Below are 19,652 nucleotides of genomic sequence, written 5' to 3' on the forward strand. Positions count from 1 at the left end.
CACTCACAGTAGCCAAAAGGTGGAAGCAACCCAAGTGGCCATTGATGGATACATGGATGGACAAAACAGGGGCTATCCATGCCATGGAATGTCATTCAGTCTTGAAAAGGAAGGAAATTCTGCCCTAGCCGGTTTGCCTCTGTGGATAGAGCATTGGCCCATGGACTGAAGGGTCCTGGGTTGGTTCCAGTCAAGGGCATGTATCTCGGTTGCAGGCTCCTCCGAAGTCTGAGTCCTGGTAGGGGCTCATTCGGGAGGCAACCAATCAATGTGTCTCTCTCACATTGATGTTTCCATCTTTCCCCCTCCCTTCTGCTCTCTCTAAAAATCAATGGAAAAAATATCCTCGGGTGAGGATTAACAAAAAAGAAAAGAAAAAAGAAAAAAAGAAGAGGGAGTCTACCCGTGTGTCAAGGTCCTGGCATTGGGCTTGATTTGCTGCCGTTGAATTGTTGTGATCATCTCTGGTCCCCCACCTTCCTCTGAGGACACACCAGGGAGGACATTCAGGCCAGGCCTTTCCAGGTCAAGGCAGTTAGAAGACTGCGATGCAAACCTCTGCCGGGAGCGCATCTGGCCCCCCAGGGCGGGTGAACCCCTTCCATCCGATCAGACTGGTGGCCATACAGTCAGGGGAACCCTGCCACTCCCGGGGCTTGGCCCAGTGGGCGAAGCAGATGAACACACCTTTCTTTCGTTCCAGATGAGAATTCACCGAATAAATCACACGCATTACCCAGACCAGGATTGTAGAAGCCTTTCATTTTTTTTATACACAGAAATTTTGGTCTATTCTTTAATTAGGAAATTCAACTACAGACTTTAAATTAGTATGCATCTGTGGTCTTCCTTGTTAAGATATTTTTTTTGTTCATCTTTATAACAGGCAGATAAAAATGTAAAACATAGTTAATAACTGAACACGGTTGACCAAGCCATTCCATATAATATAATGTTTTATAGAGAGGGGCTCCCTGGTGACACAGGTCCCTCGGTCTGAAGACGACAGAAGCCAGAGCAATGAGCCGAGGTCACAGCCCCCCCGTTTCTGAACCACACACCCCACGGAAAGGCAACCTAGGACTAAACAGTCGACATGTACAGTAGGCAACTTTGTACAGCAGCAGCGAGGGTGCTTTAAATATATATGGACCGTCAGTTCTACCAGTGTGTCTACAACAGAATGAAAAGAAGCCCATGGGTGGAGCGTGATGGAGCTCATCTTCTTCAATTGAAACGTTTCCAACTTGACTTCTTTTAAGAACACAGACCCTCACCGAATTGAGTTGCCCTTTTTGTGGTGGTCGAAACAAGGACATAGGGGACAATGTACACATGGGTGACATTCTCGATGTGCCCTTTGGAAGAAAGGGATGGCTTTAAGTTATCTGGAGCTGGCATTTGAAGTGGGATTTTCTTTTTTAACCGAAATTCCTTTGCCCGAGGTTTGACTACTCCTGCTCAGGGGTGACGTGGCATCCATGCTAACGGTGCAGCCCGAGCGTGTTTTGGCCGCCAGCCGGATGCTCACGACGCAGGTGGAGGTAAGACGAGACCCAGCCGGTGGGGAGCGCGTGGGGGGGGGGGGCGTGATGGGCAGACCAGCCTTGCCACCAGTCCAGCTGCTGCTCAACTGCTGAGCGTGCCCATCTGCACCTGCAGTTTCCATTCTGACCCTCTATCCCTCAGTCCCCAGCTGCCCCCCAGTGGCTCAGCCCCAGGCCCCAGTGACAGGCACACGGAGGAGCCGTGGTTGGACCCTGTCTCCCTGGGAAACGTGAGACAGGTGAATTCCGATGTTAAAAGGATCTCTGCTTTCTCTGTATTTCCCTCCCTGGCTAGGGTGCATTCGGGGAAACTGAGGCTTGGCACACTGGGTGCCCACACTGCAAGGAGAGGCTCCCGAGGGAACCATCTGGGGAGCCCAGGCCCAGCTCTCCGCACCTGCAGATAGGTGTTCGGCCCACGTGGTGAAGCTGACCTCCTCAGCCTTCCAGACTCACGAGAAAGCGCCACAGGTGGGATTAGAGCAACTGCCACGGGGGGCCATGGCTCCTGGGGGCTTTGCCTCGGCATCTGGTTCCCTGATGTCGCTGTCGGTGGCTGCAGACACAAATCCATGCTGTCACGGGTCAGAGTTGTTGAATGAGAAGACTGGGGTCGGAAGAGCGCTAGGTGGGTTGTGACTGAGAACTTTCCGAGCAGCGTTATGGGCGCCTCGGCAACAACTACTTGGCATTTGCCAAAAAAGAATGGGAGTCCGGTGGGAGGTGCGAGAGGGCTGGGTCCGTATCACAGCCACGTCAGCTCCTCTTGGGTTTTGATGGTACCTCTTCCTCCACTGGTTTCTGTCTGATTCTTGTCACTCCTCCCCCCATTCCGGGTCCCCACATGGGGTCAGAGGCAGCAGGGGGCAGAGCTCTTGAACTTGGATTGTAGACAGAGAAAGCTCAGCAGCCAGAATTCAGCACTTGGAATTGGAGTTGAAACCAAAGGAAAGTGAAAGCAAAATGCCCCCTTCTACCTCCTGGGAGGGATCATCCTCATCAATACTTTGGTATTTTCCTTTTAAATAAAAATTCCATCAAAAGGGTCTATTTTTTCCTCTATAGGCAGGGGTCTCAAAGTGCAAATGTTCCAACGGTAACCGCTTGTGTCTTAACCTCGCCCTTCCCCTGACCTTCTGGGAATCGCAATGGTGATACTGCCCAGGATGGCGCCAGGAGGAGGGGGGAGACAGGGGAGGAGGCTGGGAGCCCGGGGCAGGACAAGCGACCAAAAAGCGATTCTTGCAGTCTAGTTCCCTGAACAAATCAACCTGCCACAATAAATAATGAAATTTCAAAAGAAGAACATCTGATAAGAGCAATGGAAAGATCATGCCGATAAATAGTTCCTTATTCTTTAAATATGCACGTATAGGCCTATACGCACACGCACACACACAGACTGCATGTGTCCCGGGGATGGGGTGCTTGGTGGTTCGCATACGTTTGCAGGCGGCTCTCTCGGGCGGGCTGTCTGGTGACGGGCATCCTTCCCAACCTTGCAAAGCAGTGCTCGCCTGCTTTCCTTTTGCATTGAATCTGTTGCTCCAATGGCTCTCCAGTGGGTGCAACAAAGTTGCCGAGAAACCAAAACCAACTCCGTGCCCCCACCGCACAGCCCAATGACAGAAATCTGGTGGCACTGTAGTGTTCATTAAAAAAAAGCTTCGATAGAAAAAAGTGGGGAACACGGCTCTTCTTGTTCTCTAGTTTTTCCTTCCTCCTCCTCCTCCTCCTCCTCCTCCTCCTCCTCCTCCTCCTCCTCCTCCTCTTCCTCCTGCATCTCCTTGGTCCCAGGTAAGAAGCCTTGAATGGTTTGGCTTCTTGCAAGTGCTGTGCGAGCGAGCAACGTGTCCAGCCGCCGTGGCTGTGCCCTCCTGCAGGCCTGTGTGTCCCGCCTGGGTGCCCGTGTGTGCGGGGGGGTGCGCGTGCGGACAGCAGTTATGCTTAGAGGGACGTCTCCACGCTGTGGAGCGGGCTCCCGGGTCTGGAAGAAAACACTGACGAGGTAGCTGACTTGGTGCCATGCGTGGTCAGGTAGATGCCGCTGTCTATGGCGTTGTTGTTCTGGTTGGGGGAGGGGGGTGGGGGGGCCCGCAGGCGCTCCTCGTTCTCATCCACGTCCGTGTCATCTATGAGCGGGATGTTGTGGGTGTAGTCATTGATCAGGAATTCGGGCGTTGCCATGAAGTTATGGATGGAAGTCTTGGATTCCGGTTTCTCCAGGCCTTCGTAGAGCGAGCTACGGAATGCTTTCACCACTCGGATCTGGAGCGGAGGTGGAGGGACAGGGGCCCCGAGGGGTGGGGGGAGGGGATAGTGGAGGGAGAGAGGGAGCAGGAGGGAGGGGAGGAGAGAAGAGAAAGAAAGGAGACAATCAATGGCAGGCCAGGTGCTGGCAAGTTCCACCCACATCCATGGCAGGGGGTCACCGTGTGACAAATGCTCATCCATTGGAATGGACCGGTTGGGGTGGCTCTTGCCTGGCTGTGGTGAGGGTTTCAGTTTGGGTCTCGGTCTTGTCAACTGACCCACATGCAGGACGAGTGGCGGTGGCTTGCCCTGGGCTGACCCGGGCAGATATTCTGGAAGCCCTGAGTGACAGAAGCACCGGGTTCTCGGCTGCTACCTCCCCTTGCCCTGTGCTGGGGCTCGACTGGCTTAGGTGGCCCCTGGGGTCTCAGCCAGATCGGAATTCCAATTTGGTGGAACAGGAAGATGATGCGAAAAAGGGAGAACGCTGGAGAGGGCTCCACGCCTTCTCTTATCAGAAAGTCTATGGGTGCATTGCCAACCTTTCTTGAGTGGGTCTCCCTGCCTGGCTTCTCTAGGGATCTCTTTGCTTCCCTCCCAGCTCTCCTCGCCATAGCCGGCACCCGCCATGCCCACACCATTCAGCCATCAGCGTCCCTGCTAAGCTCAGCAGCATTTCTGTGTCTCCATCTTTTTTGATCCCTCAGGGACGCTCGACAAAGCCAACTGCTCCTCTTTCTGGAAACTTCTGGCTTCCCAGACATTGCCCATGCTTGGTCCCCTCCTACCTCGCTGGCTACTCTGGCCCCATCTCCTCCACTGCTCCTTCTTCTGGCCTGGCCCTGGCCCTCCTCTCTGTCCACACCCCCAGGTCCACCTCCTAGCTCTGGACATGGCTCTGGGACTCGCCTGACTATATATATATCTTTTCCTTAGCAGACCCTTCCATCCACTCTGACTTTTCTACGACTCCTTCCCTGGCCACCCCGCTAGCATCTGCAGACCTCAGGTCAACAAAACTCCCCACAGGGAAGAGCTTCCCACAATGCCCTGCTCCCCCGCCCTGGCAGCCCTCTGACCCTGCACCTCCCGCGAGAGGTCCTGCTCCCAGAATTAGCCACTGGGTCTCTCTGACCCCTCCCTTCACTGGTGCTCCACCTTCGCTTACACAAGGGCTCAAGTCTCATTGGGCTTCCAAGCCACAGAGTTGCTGCCTCTCTTTGCTCGCTTCCTGGCCCCCAGCCTGGGCCCAAGCTGGCTGGCCTTGTGCTGGGATGGGGAAGCCAGCCCCTCCCTATGTGAGTGGGTGAGCACCATGTGAGTCCCAAAGTCATTCCAGCCCCAAGGTTCTAGGATTTGGTTTTGTTGGTTTAGATAAGGTGTTGGCGAACTGTGGCCCAAGGGCTAACTCTGGCCCTTGGCCTGGTTTTGTAAATAAAGTTTTATTGGTACACAGCTGCGCTCTTCATGTATGCACTGTTTATGGCTGCCTTCGAGATCCAAGGGCATTGTGTAGGTGGGACAGAGACTTGGCCTGCCAAGCCCTTTTTAAGGAGAAGTTTGCTGCCCCCTCATTTAGACCATGAATCACAATGTTGACAATGAGTCCCTTTCAACCCTCAGCATCTGCCCCCGGCGCTCCTAGATCACATTAAACCAGGCAAACCTCACAGCCTTTCAAGTGCAAAACACTGAGCCAAAGAGATGCATAAAATGGGCATTTTCTACCTCCATATACAAAATCAGGTTAGGATTTTCTCTGAATTTGGTGAAGCCACATCTTCCGGATTGCAGATGGCCGACTATTTGCACCTCATTCCTTAATTCCCCCCAGATTGGCTTCGGAGATCCGGGTCACACAGAAATTGAGAATCGCTTGCCAGGTTTAATAAAAAGAAACTGAATGTCCTTTTTTGTAGCCATTGTAGATAAACTTCACTATTTGGGCCTTTTCTGCTGCAGAATTCAGGGGGAGCCACCACGACATCTGCGGTGGCTGCGTGCTGGTGTGGGATACCCATTTCAGCGGTGGGCCACACCCCCCAAGTCACAGAAATGGAACAGGTTGCTGTCTGTCAATGTTGCCCTTGACCCTGGGGGGCCCTTTCGAGGTGGTTTTGTCAGCCAGGATCCCGTGACTCTGGCTTCACCCTTTCCTCTTGCTGAGCCCATCCCTTCACTAGGAGCTGGGTCACGTGATCAGGCCAGGGCCCTGCTCAGACCCTCCTCTGGTCTCCATGTGCCTGGTTGAACTCCCAAGTCTTTGCCCAAGAAGGGTAGTCAGCCCTCCCCTCCCAGCTTCTGCTGCTCTAAACCGGAAGTTTCCTCCAGGGTGGAATTGAAGACTCACTTTGATGCCTGTCTTGTCCCTGGCTTTGGGGGAGGGATTGGGCCTGCCTGTTGCCAAAACCTGGCACCCAGCAGTCGCTCAGTCACCAACAGGGGGCTCCAGGGCCTTCTGCTCAAACATCCCGCTGCTGGGGTCTTTCAGCTGATCTGCAGGTTCCACTCCCCTGCATGCAAATCTCGGGCTATTAACAAAGGGGTTGGCATTTGTCTTATGATGGGGAAGGGGTGGGGGGTTCAGGCCACTCAGCGCTGAAGGGCATAGTCAATTCCCGAGTCACTGGCTCGGTGAGAAGTGGCAAACATTTCTAAGAGATGCTCACCCTGGAGGCCCAAGCTTGCACACGGGTGCCAGGGATGTCCTCACAGCGAGTGGGACCAGTACCCTTCCCCAGCACATGGCCCTCACTGCCTTCTCAGGCTCCTCTCCTGGCCTGGGATGGTCCCAGGGTGGGGTCCTCAGGCCACCCCTCCATCTCTACCACTCTTACAGGGACCTCACACCCTCAAGGCTGTCTGTCAATGCCGCCTACAGCCCACAGGCCGCCTTGATGCCAAGCACACCCTGTACTGCCACCACCTATGTCCGCAGCCGGGGTCCGCCCCTCCCTAGTGCGCTAGACGTATGTGCCTGCTGCCCCTCACCTCTCCTCGGATGGCCAATGGCCATTGAAGAAGGCTGCGGAGCGCCCTCAGCCTGGCCCTGCCCACCCTGGCCCTCGCCTAGCCTTCCCGTCCCAGTGTAGGGCTCCAGCCGGGCCTCAGCTGGACACCTGAGCCCAGCGCCCCATCAGTGTGTCCCATAGGCCCTGGTTCCCAACCTCTTTGCGGTAGAACCTCCCACTGCCGCTGCCGCTGCCAGGCCTGCCAGGCCCTGGAGGCCCCTTGGGCTCCACCAGCCCTGAAGGCAGAGATTCCACCTGCCTGGACCCTCTGGGTGGCAGGCATCCCTAGGGGCCCTCCTCTCTGACTACTGAGTCAGGCCCTGCCCTCCCCCACCTGGCCCGTGGGGACTTCAAGCACCCCAGCAGGAGAATTTTAAAGAAAAAGGAACCCGGATGGTGTGGCTCAGTGGTTGAGCATCGACCTATGAACCAGGAGGTCATGGTTCGATTCCCAGTCAGGGCACATGCCTGGGTTGTGGGCTTGATCCCCAGTGGGGGGCATGTAAGAGGCAGCCGATTAATGATTCTCTCTCATCATTGATGTTTCTCTCTCTCTCTCCCTCTCCCTTGCTCTCTGAAACCAATAAAAATATATTTAAAAAGATAAACTAAGAGGATTCGTGGAAACACTCCCCATTAAGGATGAGTGACTCCGAGGGTATGGCTGAGGCCTCTGGGAAGGCCGGGGAGGATCCGGCCAGGCTGGGGTTGGGGGGCTCCCTGTGTCACCCTGACTGAAACACAATGTCCCCTCACGCCCCTGCTTCCTCCTTTACTGCCTGGCCCCGCCTCCACCCCAGGATGTTACCCAGCCACCTCCCTGTCCCTTGTCTAGGTTACTCATCTGTCCCATCTTGAAAGAGACCCTCTCTTAGTGCCAAAGTCGCCTCTGGCTGCTGGCGACGGCTTGAAGACAGTTGTTGGAACTCACGGCCTCCATTTCATTTCACTCTGTCTTCTCCTGCCTCCACCCCCTGGGGACCCCCCGCCCCCCACTGGGCACCCAGGGTGCCCCTTACCACACCCCTGCTTCCCAGCCTGCCTTGGGTTTCCAGGTCCTCCTCCTTCCTCTTCCCATCCTCTCACGTCCAAGGGCGCAGCGCTCATCTTTGGGCCTTTTGTCTACACCAAGCATGTCAAACTTCTGGTAGGCCTCATGCCTTGTTTAGGCAAGCAGCCCGCGGGCCTCGAGTTTGACATGCTTGGTCTACCCCTATGCGTTTCCTGCTGCTCGGATCTGCCCTACTCAGGACCAGCTCCCTGCCAGCCCCGCCCCCCCCCAGCCTGCGACCTCCACAGTCTAGTCTCAGCACGGCAACCTGAGCAATCTTTTCAAACAGAAGCCAGAGCCTGCTACACCCACCACTGGTCCAAGCCCTTCAGTAGCTGTGCCTTCTGAGAAGGAAAACCTGAAGTCCTGACAGGGCCTGTCTCAGCCCTTCTCCTCCTCTTCTTCCTTTGCTGTCTCCAGCCCAGGCCTCCTGGCTGTTCCCCAAGCACGCCAGGCACACTCCTGCCCCAGGGCCTTTGCACGTCCTCTGCCAGGAAGGCTCTTCCCCAGTGAGCCCCCGCCTCCTCTTCACCTCTGTCCCTCTTTAGAGTCGCAACCCGCCTGCCTCCCTCAGCACCCCTGCACCTCTTCTGCTCCATTTTCTCCCCAACAGGGCTCACCCTTAAACAGCCCACACATCCCATTATCCTCTCCTCTCTCTGGAACACAAGGCCTCCGAGGGCAGGGGTCTGTCTGTCTGGTTCACTGATGTCCCCAGCACCTAGCATGGCACCTGCAACCAGCAGGGGTTCAGGGGCAAGCACTGAAAGCAGGGGGCCTACCGGGCCTGGCAGTGTCTTCCACAATGGCTTTGCCAGCCCAGGGGCTCTGTACCCATGTCACTAGCTCACTAGCTGGCTTGAGTGTCCCCCCCCCCCCCCCCCGCCCAAGCCATTGCACCTGCCCAGTCCCCTGCCCAGGGCATTCTTCTGCCAGACCCTCCCCAGCTGGCCTGTTCTCCTGATTTGGCACTTGGTTCCCAGGTCCAGCCTCTGTCCCGGACACAGCCTCTGTCTAAAACAGCGCTCCTGACACTCCTCCTGCTCTGCTTTTTTGTCTTCGGAGGCTGTGAGCATCTGACTCCGTGTAAGCTGGCTTCTCTGCTTGTGTTTGCTGCCCACCCCCTGCCCCACATGTCACCCCTGGCCTGCCTCCACCCGAACCGGGAGCTCCATTGGTGGGGACGGTGGGGGACGCTCCAGACTCACAGGACCACCCCAGGCACACTGAGCTGAAGCCCACGGCTGCTTGTGTCAGACTCTGCAAAGGGGACCCTACTCCTGCGGAGGGGGCGAAGGTCATGGCTGAAAGTGGAGATGCCTGCTTTTGGTTGAACCTTCAATCCCTTGAGTTGGCGATGCAGGTGGGGGGCGGGGGGGTGTGGAGAGGGCGGGGAAAGCAGGGAGGCAAGCCGAGGGCTGAGGGAACACCCACCCCATTAAAGAAATGCAAAAAGGGAACCGAAAGGAAAGAAGAGAAAAATAATAGCAAAGGCTCCTGAACAACGATGACAACAGTCACAACAAAAACTATGCCTGATGCCTTCTGGCCTTGCCCTGCTGTGCTGTGGGAGCGGCAGGCTCTGGGGGTCCCCACGCTCTCTGTCCTCTGCTCACTGAATTCTTCTGACTCCTGCCACACCCTTCCGCTGCTCTCTCAAAGCCCTCCACACTTGACCAACACGCCTGTCTCTGTACCAACCACTAATCCAGAACCTTCTGCAGGGAGGAGGAACCTGTGGCCTCCCCTGGCATCTGAGCTTTGGATTTAGAGCAAATTCTGGATGCAGCAGCCGGGGGGGCGCTGTGGGAACTGTTTCCCAGGCCCAGACTCTCCCTGCAGGTGTGAGCATGAACCATGACTTGAACGCAACACAAAGAGGTGTGGGGTAACGTGGCCACGATGGAAGGGGCAGCAGGGGGAGGGTTCCCTGTCCTTGCCATGGGATTAGGAAACGTGAAAATGCAAACTTCAAACAGCTGGCCCTTTCCTGAGGGATTGAACCCAAACCAATCACAGACACAGCTTTGTGGATGTCGGCAAGCCAAAGTTGTGTAGAGATTGTCCCCTAGCCTGTGTGCAGGCGTGTGTGCCAATGGAAGCAGGATGTTGCGTTGAGCTGACCCACGCATGGCGAGTCCCGGGCTTTTCAGGGGGTCATTCTCGCCTCTCATCCGGGCCATGTCCAGCTGCAAGGCCTCGCATCAGCTTCCTGAGCTCCCTGGGCCCTGGCTCCCAGCCCTGGGAATCAGCCTAGAAGTGCCTACTGGGGAGGGCTCAGAGCAGGGCTTCCGGGGTCTGGCCTAGGCTGTGAGCTGCCACGTGCTTTAGGAATTGCCTGGAAGGCCCTTGCCTGTGGTTGCAGGAAAGCTCGGGACTGGCAGGGCTGGTACTGTTTCTAACGTGGAGACCATGCCCAGTGTGCCATAGCCAAGACAAAATGCCAATACACTATTCCCAGAAACCCGAGTGGGGAGACCTGGCTGTACATCAATGAACTTCCTGAGAAAGGAGCAAACAAGGCTGCTTTTCCTTTGCAAGGCTTCTTCGTCCACGGGACTGCCTCAGTGACAGGCTGCCGCCCTTGAGTGTGTGTGATGAGCGTGTTCCCTCCGGGCTCCAGAAGGGTGTGTCCAAGGCAATCTCGGGGGCTCACCTGGCCTGGCTTTGCCAAGTTGGACAGAAGGTTGCAAAAGCCAATGAAAATAAAGCAACTGCTGCCTGGCTGGCGTGGCTCAGTGGTTGAGCATTGGCCTATGAACCTGGAGGTCACGGTTCGATTCCAGGTCAGGGCGCATGCTCGGGTTGTGGGCTTGATTCCTGGTAAAGGGCGTGCAGGATTCTCTCTCATCATTGATGTTTCTCTCTCTCTCTCCTCTCCCTTCCTCTCTGAAATCAATAAAAATACATTTTTAAAAATTAAGCAACTGCTGTGATCTGTTTGGGGGACGGTTAATCAGAACTAAAGAGCCCTGAGGGAGCCCTTCTGGCCACATCTTAGCAAACTCACCGCTGGCGCCTGTCCCTTTGGCAAGGCCGGGTCAGGAGCCCTGTCATGAACCACTGTCACAGTAAACGTTCGAGTATAGAGGCCCAGGCGTGGCTTCAGGAAGGGCTGCGCCAGGCTCAGCTCCCTGTTGGCATGGGAGGGCCATCGGGGCAAGTTGGTGGGGCTTTGAATGTGTGGCCAGGGAGGGCCTGCCGGGGTGTGTCTGTGTGTGCCAACTCATACCTGGAGGCAGCCATCCGGTGCCTGGACTCATCGCTGGCCACACCTTAGGGGAATGTGATTGGGGCAGGAAAGGGGTGACTGATGTACCAAGAGGGGATAGGATTTCGTACTCCTTTGGTTTAAAAAAAAGACTGAAAATGGTTATTATTAAAGAATGCTCTCTCCTGACCTACTGGTATGGGCCGGCCTCAAGGCCCACAGCTGAGGTCCCGTGAGATGAGGCTGTGGCTATGTAGGGGAAGGTGCTACACGCTGGGCTGAGAATAAAGCAGCCATGATGGGAAGTGGCCCCCAGGCCAGGGAGGGTGGAGAAATGGCTGAGTGAGTAGGGGGGAGGCAGCCAAGGCTCCCCCCCGCCCCCCACTGAGAGGTCATTGTGTGCGACTGAGGGAGCAGGGAGGGTGTTGGGACTCCCGAGTGGGCAAGATTCACGTGTGCACGCAGGCATGGGGTGCCCAGGGGATATGTAGGGTGGGCAGGTGTGGATGTGGATACACTGAGTCCCAAGATTCACAGCCTCTCTGGTCTCCCCTGGTCACCCCTCCAGGGAGTGCTCCTCTCCCTCTCGCTCCAAGGACAAGCTCCAGATACTCCCTGCATTGGCGCTATGTGCTGGGGCCTGAGGCAACAGATTGCTCTGGCCCTCAGGCTCCTTGTCCACACCCTGCACTGGGCCTTCCGCCCTCGGAGAGCCTGAGGCTCCCACCGGAAGTGGTGTCGGCCCAGGGGCCCGGGTGTGTGGAGACACTTGCCCCAGCACCTGGGACAAGTGTGGACTGGCTGGGGGGTGGGCAAGGAAGACAGGAACCTTTGCACAAGAATGGGAGTTTTCCTCGGGGAAACCTTTTGACCTGCGACCACCGCCCCTCCTACAATGCTGCCTCTTGCCTAGGCTGGGAGCTCTGTGGTGGCCGGCACCCTGCCTTCCTTCTGGCAAGTTCCAAGAGAGGGCGATGGCCTTGGGCTAACCCCAACTCTGCTAGGCCTTCCCCGAGGAGGGTGCTGGCTTTGGTGATTTCCTGGGGTCCTCGCAGCTCGGACTGGGGGCAGGTTCAGAGTTCCAAACCGATCTGCCACCTGGCGATGGCACGGAGCAGTTTGGGTCGGTGGCTTCCACAAACAGGTGCGTCCCCCGGTGTTGCCTGGTCTTCCAACCAGCATCTCTCTCCACAGTGGGGTCCTTTCTTTCTGAGATGCTGCCACTTAACTGGGGTGAGCCTTTTAGGCCGACCCTTGTGAGTCAGGACATCGGGACCCCCTTGCTGTCACAGGAGGTGCTCGGCTCTCAGCGGGGCCTGCCACCTGCTCCTTGCCCAGAGGCACATGGTGTGGAAGGGACAGAGGCCCTTTGTCTGGCCACATGACCAGGGGGAGAGGTGGCACTGCTGGGCTCCTGGAAGTGGGAAGATGGGGGTGGGGGTGGGGGATAGGTGGCTGCAGAAGGAAAGAAGGTACTAGGAGCTGAGGAAGAGGAGAGAGAGAAGCTGTCCCCCCGCTCCCCCAGAGAGTGAGCCGGAGGAACTCAGAGGGAGCCAAAGCCAGAAGGCCTCGCCAGGAGCACAGAGGGGAGGCCCGGGCTGGCGCACTAGTGGGAAAAGGCCAGCGCTATGGAGAGAGCCTCAGGGGCATGCGCAGTGGGGTCCGTGTTGGCTGCTTTCCTCACAAGGTAACAGACAGGCAGATGGATAGACAGAAAGGGCAGAGAGAGATGGCAAAGGGACACGTGGAGGAAGTCAAGGGCGGGGGGGAACAGGTGTACATCAGCGTGTGTCCCTCAGGCAGACCCGAGTCCCCTTGGGTCCCCTTGTTCCCAGGAAGGAAGGTGCTGCCCAGCCGGGGCTTGGCTGAGTCTCAGGAGGCCGTGACCACTCCTGTCCTTAACTGTCTGGGTCGAGTGGTGGCTGGGTCCCTCTGGGATGAGGCCACAGCTTTTTAGTTCACCTGTGACATCTGTTGGCCACTAGCTGGGGCCCAGGTGGGTGGCCCAGCGAGTGTGAGAGGGGAGATGGACGAGCGTGTGCCTGCGGTTTGGAGAAGGGATGTGTGTGTTTCCAAAGGGGACAAGGTGGCCCGGCGGAGACCGGTACGGCTCACATCCCTTCCTTAAAGGGCAGAGTGGCCTGAAATGACAGCTTTAGCAAGAGGAGGGAAGCCCCCCCACTGGGACCTCTCACCAGTTCCTAAAAAAAAAAAAAAAAAGAAGAAGAAAAGAAAAGGAAAAAGGACAAGACACGACAAAGGAAACAAGGGAAAGAGATGAAATCAAGCAAAAGGAAATCCCAGGGTCCGGTGGGGAAAACGGCGTGGTTAATGGTCCCGTCTGCGGGCAAGTGGTGTGTTCACCGGGGGAGAGCTGCTGGTCTCACTGGAAGGAAAGGAAAGAGGAAGCATCGAACCATCCCGGCAGGGGCTCTGGGCTCATACTGTTCGGTTTTGGAAAATCTCCAGTTTGTTACAAGAAGCAGGAGGCTCTGGGTGGGAGCAGGGGGCCCACACCGTTCCCTGGGCTGGCGGGTTCCATGGCCTAGTGGCTCACCCTTTGTCTTTGTGAAAAGATGTGAGTAGTTAGGGGAGTTTCTACCTCTCCAGGCCAGCCCCTGGGTTCTCTGGAAATGTGACGGACATGGCAGAAACACGGACCATATAGAAGGGAGTTGATTTCTCCCAGTTTCTCAAAGGGAGGAGGAGAAAGGGTGGACCAGATCGGGTTAAGACCTGCCCATGCCCAGGCCTGTTTGGAAAGAGTGATGGTATGTTGGGAACCGATGGGAATGTAAAGTGCAGGCTGGGGGTGTGAGGAAGGCTCCAGCTCACGGTAGGCCTCAGGCACCTCTAACCCCTGGGTGGGGAGGGCTCAGGGCAGGGCCCACGGGGCAGGTAGCACCTGAGCAGGAGCAGCTGGCCACCGCCAAGCCCATCTAGGAACACGTGGCAGAGGCCCCCTGAAGCTCACATCAGGCCTGGTGCCTTTGGAAACCACCTCAAGGAAAGTTCTGGAAGCTGACACTTTAGTCCCCAATAGGAGGGCTGGATTCTTCCGCTGCCAGTGATGCCCCAAAGGCACCTGCCTTCCCCTCCAGCCCTGGAAGGTGACCCTGAGCCTGCTTGCCTCCCTTTCGCTGCCCCACCGAACACCGACCGAGGTGCCCCCTCCACCCCTGACACCAGACACCACCAGAAGCAGCCCAAGTTCATGAAGAACCGTCGGCAAGTGCAGACAAGTTCAAGAAAAGAAAACCAATGACAGAAGGAGCACTAAATGCAAACCAAAAAAACCAAACAAAAGGACAGAAGGTCCAGCAGTGCCATGGATTCAGTACATTTCATAAGAGAATATGGCTTTGGCGAGACACACCATCTGGGCGGGAAGGACTGGACAGGGCAGTAAAGAAAGAACGGAAAAGCCACGGTGAGCGGAGGATGCAAGACTGGAAAAAAGAGAAGGAAGAGTTGGAGAGGCTTTTTCTCCCCCAGAGATGCCATTTATGAGAGAAAAGGGGACTCAAGACTCACTCCCAGCGGCACTGGTGGGATTGGCAGCAGAGAGAATTACGTGAGTAGGGGTAGAAAGATTGGTTACGTCATGGAGCTGGCTGAGGACCGAAGACCGCCGGCGCACGGCACCCTGAAATGAACCGCTTCTCTTGAAGGTACTCACTACCTCCATCTGTGGGAGAGAAAATGAGATAAAGTTTGGCTTGCACTGTTGTCCGGGCTAGCGCACGGGGGTGGGGCTGGGCGAGGACAGGGACCACAACTGGGCACATATCGTGACAGCAAAGCCTCATCTAGGTTGCCCAGCTCCCTGGCGGGGCCATGGCCATGGCTGTGGCCGTGGCCCAGGCCGGCCTCTGTGTCATCCACCAAGAGAGGGTTTTGCTGAGCAAATTGATTAGCGCTCAGAAGACTGGGAGGGCGGGCGGTTAACAACCAGGCACACTGCAAACGTTTAGTCATTTGCATTCACATTAAGCTCATGGCAAGCCACTCGTCAATAAATACCTGTGTCTGCAATACTTTGTTATCCTAGGTCAGTGGGTCTCAACCTTTTTTTCCGCCCCAACACACCTGAGGGATATGACACGCTCCTATTAGAAACAAGGCTCCCTGTGGCACCACAGGGGGACAGGGGCCCTTCCCTGGGCCTGTCCTTTGTTTACCCTGCACCTCACCCTGCCAGCCTGCCCTGCCCTGCCGGGAGGTGTGGCCATCATGCTTCTTCTACGATCATCCAAGTGATTGAGGGGCACCCAGGGGGAAGCTTTGGTGGAAGAATGGATTTAAAAAGAGGCTGGTGTGGCTCAGTGGTTGAGAATCAACCTATGAACCAGGAGGTTCAATTCCTGGTCAGGGCACATGCCTGGGTTGTGGGCTCCATACCCAGTGTGGGACGTGCAGGAGGCAGGCAATCAATGATTCTCTCTCATCATTGATGTCTCTCTCTCTCTCTCTCGCTCTCTCTCTCTCTCTCTCTCTCTCCCTTCCTCTCTGTAATAAAAATATATTAAAAAATGAAAAATAAAAGAGGGGAGGGGCCACAGGAAAGGCAGGAGGGAGAGCAGAGAGCCCGGACTCTGGGGAGCAGACAGGTTTTTGCTTTGCCCCCCACCCTTTAAGCTTCCTAAAAGTCAAAAGGGAAGTGGGTCTTCGGAAAATGAGAACCATATGGGTGAACTCGCTGGGAGTCAAGTGTCTTTGGACTTCCTGACCCGACCTTGGACTGGCATGGGGGCCCAGGGGTGGACAGACCTGGGTGTGGGGCTCCCAGGAACTGCAACTGAGTGGCCACAGTGAATGCCCAGTGTTGTGCAACCATGTGCCTAGATTCTGGGAGGCCAGCCAGGGTGGCACACTTTTGGCCACCTCTTTGGGAATGCCCTCAGTGTGGGGGTGGCTGGGGGAATCTTCAGTCTTAGAAGGTGGGTTTGATTTGTGGAAAGTGTTCTGTCGCTCATTGGATGATGTGAACAGCGAAGCAAGTATGCATTTCTGGAGCCTGGAATGCATTGTTGACCTGATGTGGGCCCAACGACCTGCCCCACCCTCAAGCCCCTGCCGTAGCTACGAGGTGGCCACCAGGTTCAGCGGGGTATCTGACATGGGGTAGGCTTCTCAGAAGAAGGCAGCTTGAGCGATGAGACTCCCCCTACCCCAACCCAAATGAGGACGCCACAGAAAAGACTTATTGTCATGGATCTGGCCGCCGGGCCCCCCCTTCTGCCCAGCACATCCCACTCTTGAATAGGGGACCCTCAGGACCAAGACTGAGACCCGTGAGTAAGGCACGCTGAGCCCCGTGGAGGGCTGGCACACTGCTGGGCGTGCCTCCACACACTGAAGGAAGATGACCCGTGACCCATGCCATGGTGTCGCTGTCCCTTGGGGGGAGGGTGTGTCTCCTCCTTACATTGAGCAGATGCTTCTAAGGCTATAGACGTAGGTCTGTCTCAAGTGGGGACTCTTGCTGTGGCAAAGGTGACGAGGGAAGGGAAAGATGCCTTTCTTGCCTCTGATTTGGCCTCTCCGTGTGGTGTCCAGATGGGATGATGGTATCAGTCAAAATACTGCAAAGCTGTCACCCATCCTCCACCCCCGGAAGCCCAATTGCTGCTGAAACTTCTCGTTGGTTCATAGAGAATGTGCAATACACCGCGTCATGAGCGCTCCAAAAAGCTCCGTGCTCTGGGTTTCAAGGACTCTCTTTTTATTGTGGTGCATTCATATGTTAGTATGAAATGATGGTGAGCGCAAGTAGCAGGTTAGAAATGCCCCCACTTAGCAACATGAAGAGCTGTGCTGGCCTCCGAAGCCTGGGCGGGGATTTTGTGGTTCACAAAATCCAGAAATCTAGGGCCAAGTACCCAGACAATGTTTCTCTTAGCTTGGGGTGTACATACAACCCGGGGGAGCTTTATTTCTGTTTTTGTTTGTTTTTTTCCAAGCAGGTATTTTGCATAAAAAAGAACAGACACTGTTAAAAAGTGAGCTAAAGTAACCAATCGGTTCGGCATTGTTGAGAAGCGTGGGGAATCTGGCGTGACAAGGTCAAGATCTCACGGAGGAATGAGTGGATCAGGGCACGGAGACTTGGGCCCCAGCAGGCCCACGCTCCCACTGGGTGACCTCGGTTGAGTCCCTTCTCTCTAGGCCCTGTTTCCTCTTGTGTAGAGCAGGGACCTGACCGGCCAGTGTCTACATGGACACTGCCAGTCCCAACAGCCTGGAAGTCCAAGACTGCGACTGCGGGGACCACTCCACAAGCCAGGCACACAGGACGCAGACGCACAGGTGGCCGGGGCCGACCTCCCTTGAGATGCCTCACATCCGGGCGGGGTTGTTGTCTCAGCTGCTAGAAAAGCTAGGCTCAACCTTAGGTTCACTGATGGGCTGACCAGGGCAGGCAAGGTGCTGCTGCACTCCCTCCCACCCCCACCCCTGCCAATGCTCTACATGATGGACAAGAGCCCGTCAGGGCCAGGCCAGGGTGGGTGGGGCTTACAGCCCAGTGGCCAGAAGGCAATGGGGAGACCTAGACACCTGGCTACAAAGGCTACTCCTGTTCTACCAGGCGCTCTGTGTTCTGCCCGACCTAAGACATTCTTCCCGGGCCACACAGCTTAGGTACTCGGCACAGAGACCTGGCCTCCTGCTGCTCCACTGCAGAAGCCCCTTGGACCCCTGGGGAGCCCCTTAAACATGGAGTTCCTTGGTGCCACCTCACCCAGCCCTAAAGCACCCTGAGCTCTGGGGGCAGTCCTGCACGCTGCAGCTTTGGGACGCCCCCTGGGGGAGCGTGCTCCTCACTGACTCCAGCGCCCTGGGCGGGGTGCACAGATGGCTGGCCACGGGAGAAAGAAGAGCCATGAGCATGTGTGCCGAGCATCCTCGAGGGTCCACGGCGGCGGGAGGGAGTGGACTCTGAGAAGGCTTCACAAGGCGGTGGCCTTTGAGTGGGCAGCTGCAGGATGAGGGGGGATCCCCCGAGGGGACGCAGCGGGAGCTGGGAAGGCCTGGAGCCCAGACCAGCGGCCAGCACGGAGGTGCAGCGAAGCTGGGGGGGGGGGGGGAGCGGAGCGCACATCTGGAAAGGCAGCAGGGGGTCACAGGGGCGCAGGAAGTGGGGGGTGACACCAAGAGGCAGGAGCTTCGAAGGCCACTGTCTGGACCCTGGACTTCACCCTTAGGACAAGGGGAAGAGGCTATACGGGTGAAGGTGTGGAGAGTGGCGCTGGAGGGGCCGAGCTGAACCAAGGGCTGGTGGAGCCGGCAGGAGGCTGGGAGCTCGTGGCCACAGTTGAGGCTGGAGCCTGGGGAAGAGAGGAGGGGTGCCTGAGGCGGAGCCCCATGACCCCCCAGGCACTGTGCGGAGCAGCTGCCGAGCTGTGTGCACCAGGAGGTAGCACTGGGCCTGGGGCTTTGGGCACCCTGCGTGGAAGAGTCTTTGGGATGAGCCTGTGGCGCGATGTGTGCCGGGCTGGCGGGCAGACATGGAGAGAGATGTGTCTCAGGTCCTGCCCCAGGCCGAGGGGTCCAAGTTGCCTAAACAGACTCTGGAGAAGGGCCGAGCAGTCCGGGGTCCTTCCTTCTGGTGGGACCCCAGGAGGAGAAGCAATCGGAGCCAGGTCAGGGGCAGTGGGGCTGGGGGTCCTGGGCTGGAGGTGGGGGGGTGCGGGGGGGGGAGCAGGAAGCTCAGGAGGGGCGGGAAATGGCTATGCTGAGCCGACGCTGTGTTGCGAGGGGCCGGGGTGGCAGCAGGACTGGGGACTTGCATTCGAGGAGGCCGCGCTGAGCCGATGAACCATGCCGAACCATGCCGAGGCCCCGGGTGTGCGGGGAGACAAGAAGAGGCTCTGAGATGTCCCTGGGGCTCTGGAGTCACAGGTCAGGAGCTGGGGGGCTGGGAGGAGGTGAGCTGGGGCTGGGAGGTGAGCTGGTGGCCGAACCCAGGGTGGGTGCTGGGGAGGCATCTTGGTGAGGGCGCGGCGCTCCGCGGTTCTAGGCTGGACGGAGGAGGCGGTGGTGAGTGAGGGGCACCAGGAACTGGCGGAGACCAGCATCTGTCTGTGGGGCCTAGTGGGGCAGATCGGCGGGGCTGGATGGAGCTGAATGAATGAACGGGGCTGCGGGTGACTGGAGGGCGGAGGGTCAGGCAGGATCCCTGATCCGCACATGGGGCAGCTCTCACCCGCTCCTCCTTCCTTCCCTATCGTGTCCGACGCCCCCGGGTCCGGGGGGGATTTTCAACACACGAGGGCCACAGCAGGGTGGACCGATGTCTCAGCGGGAGGCGGGGGTGGCAGGCGGGAGCAGAGAGCGAGGTGGAGAGGGGACAGCAAGCCGCCAGGGACAGCAGGGATGACGGCACTTCCGGAAGGGCGCTGGGAAGAAGCTTCGAAGCAGGAAGGAAGGAGGGACAGCCTGACCCCGAGAGCTGGGAGGATGCCTTGTAGACCTTGACGCGAGCCTCTGGGACGCTGAGGGCAGAGGCTAGGCTGCGATGGGATCACAAGTGAGCGCATGGGAAAACCATGGAGAGACAGCGAGTATGGAACATTCTG

General features: G+C 57.1%; 1 protein-coding gene and 1 long non-coding RNA gene across 2 annotated transcripts in view; one reads left to right on the plus strand and one right to left on the minus strand.

Annotated features, from left to right (window-relative positions):
• Positions 1-362: 362 nt before the first annotated feature.
• LOC111825790 lies at positions 363-2,593 on the plus strand. Its single transcript, XR_002828965.1, has 2 exons — positions 363-1,544; positions 1,843-2,593. It is a non-coding gene; the product is annotated as an uncharacterized LOC111825790 (long non-coding RNA).
• Positions 2,594-3,494: 901 nt separating this feature from the next.
• Positions 3,495-19,652, minus strand: part of ATP2B3 (ATPase plasma membrane Ca2+ transporting 3) — a 53,602-nt gene continuing 37,444 nt past the window's right edge. Inside the window, exons 20-21 of the mRNA XM_023753023.1 lie at positions 14,648-14,761; positions 3,495-3,815 (exon numbers count right to left, since the gene is read on the minus strand). Coding sequence (XP_023608791.1) covers positions 3,495-3,815; positions 14,648-14,761 — 435 coding nt within the window. The remainder of the gene's footprint in view (positions 3,816-14,647; positions 14,762-19,652) is intronic.

This window comes from Myotis lucifugus, unplaced genomic scaffold, assembly GCF_000147115.1.
Source record: "Myotis lucifugus unplaced genomic scaffold, Myoluc2.0 scaffold_40, whole genome shotgun sequence".
Classification (NCBI taxonomy): Eukaryota; Metazoa; Chordata; class Mammalia; order Chiroptera; family Vespertilionidae; genus Myotis; species Myotis lucifugus.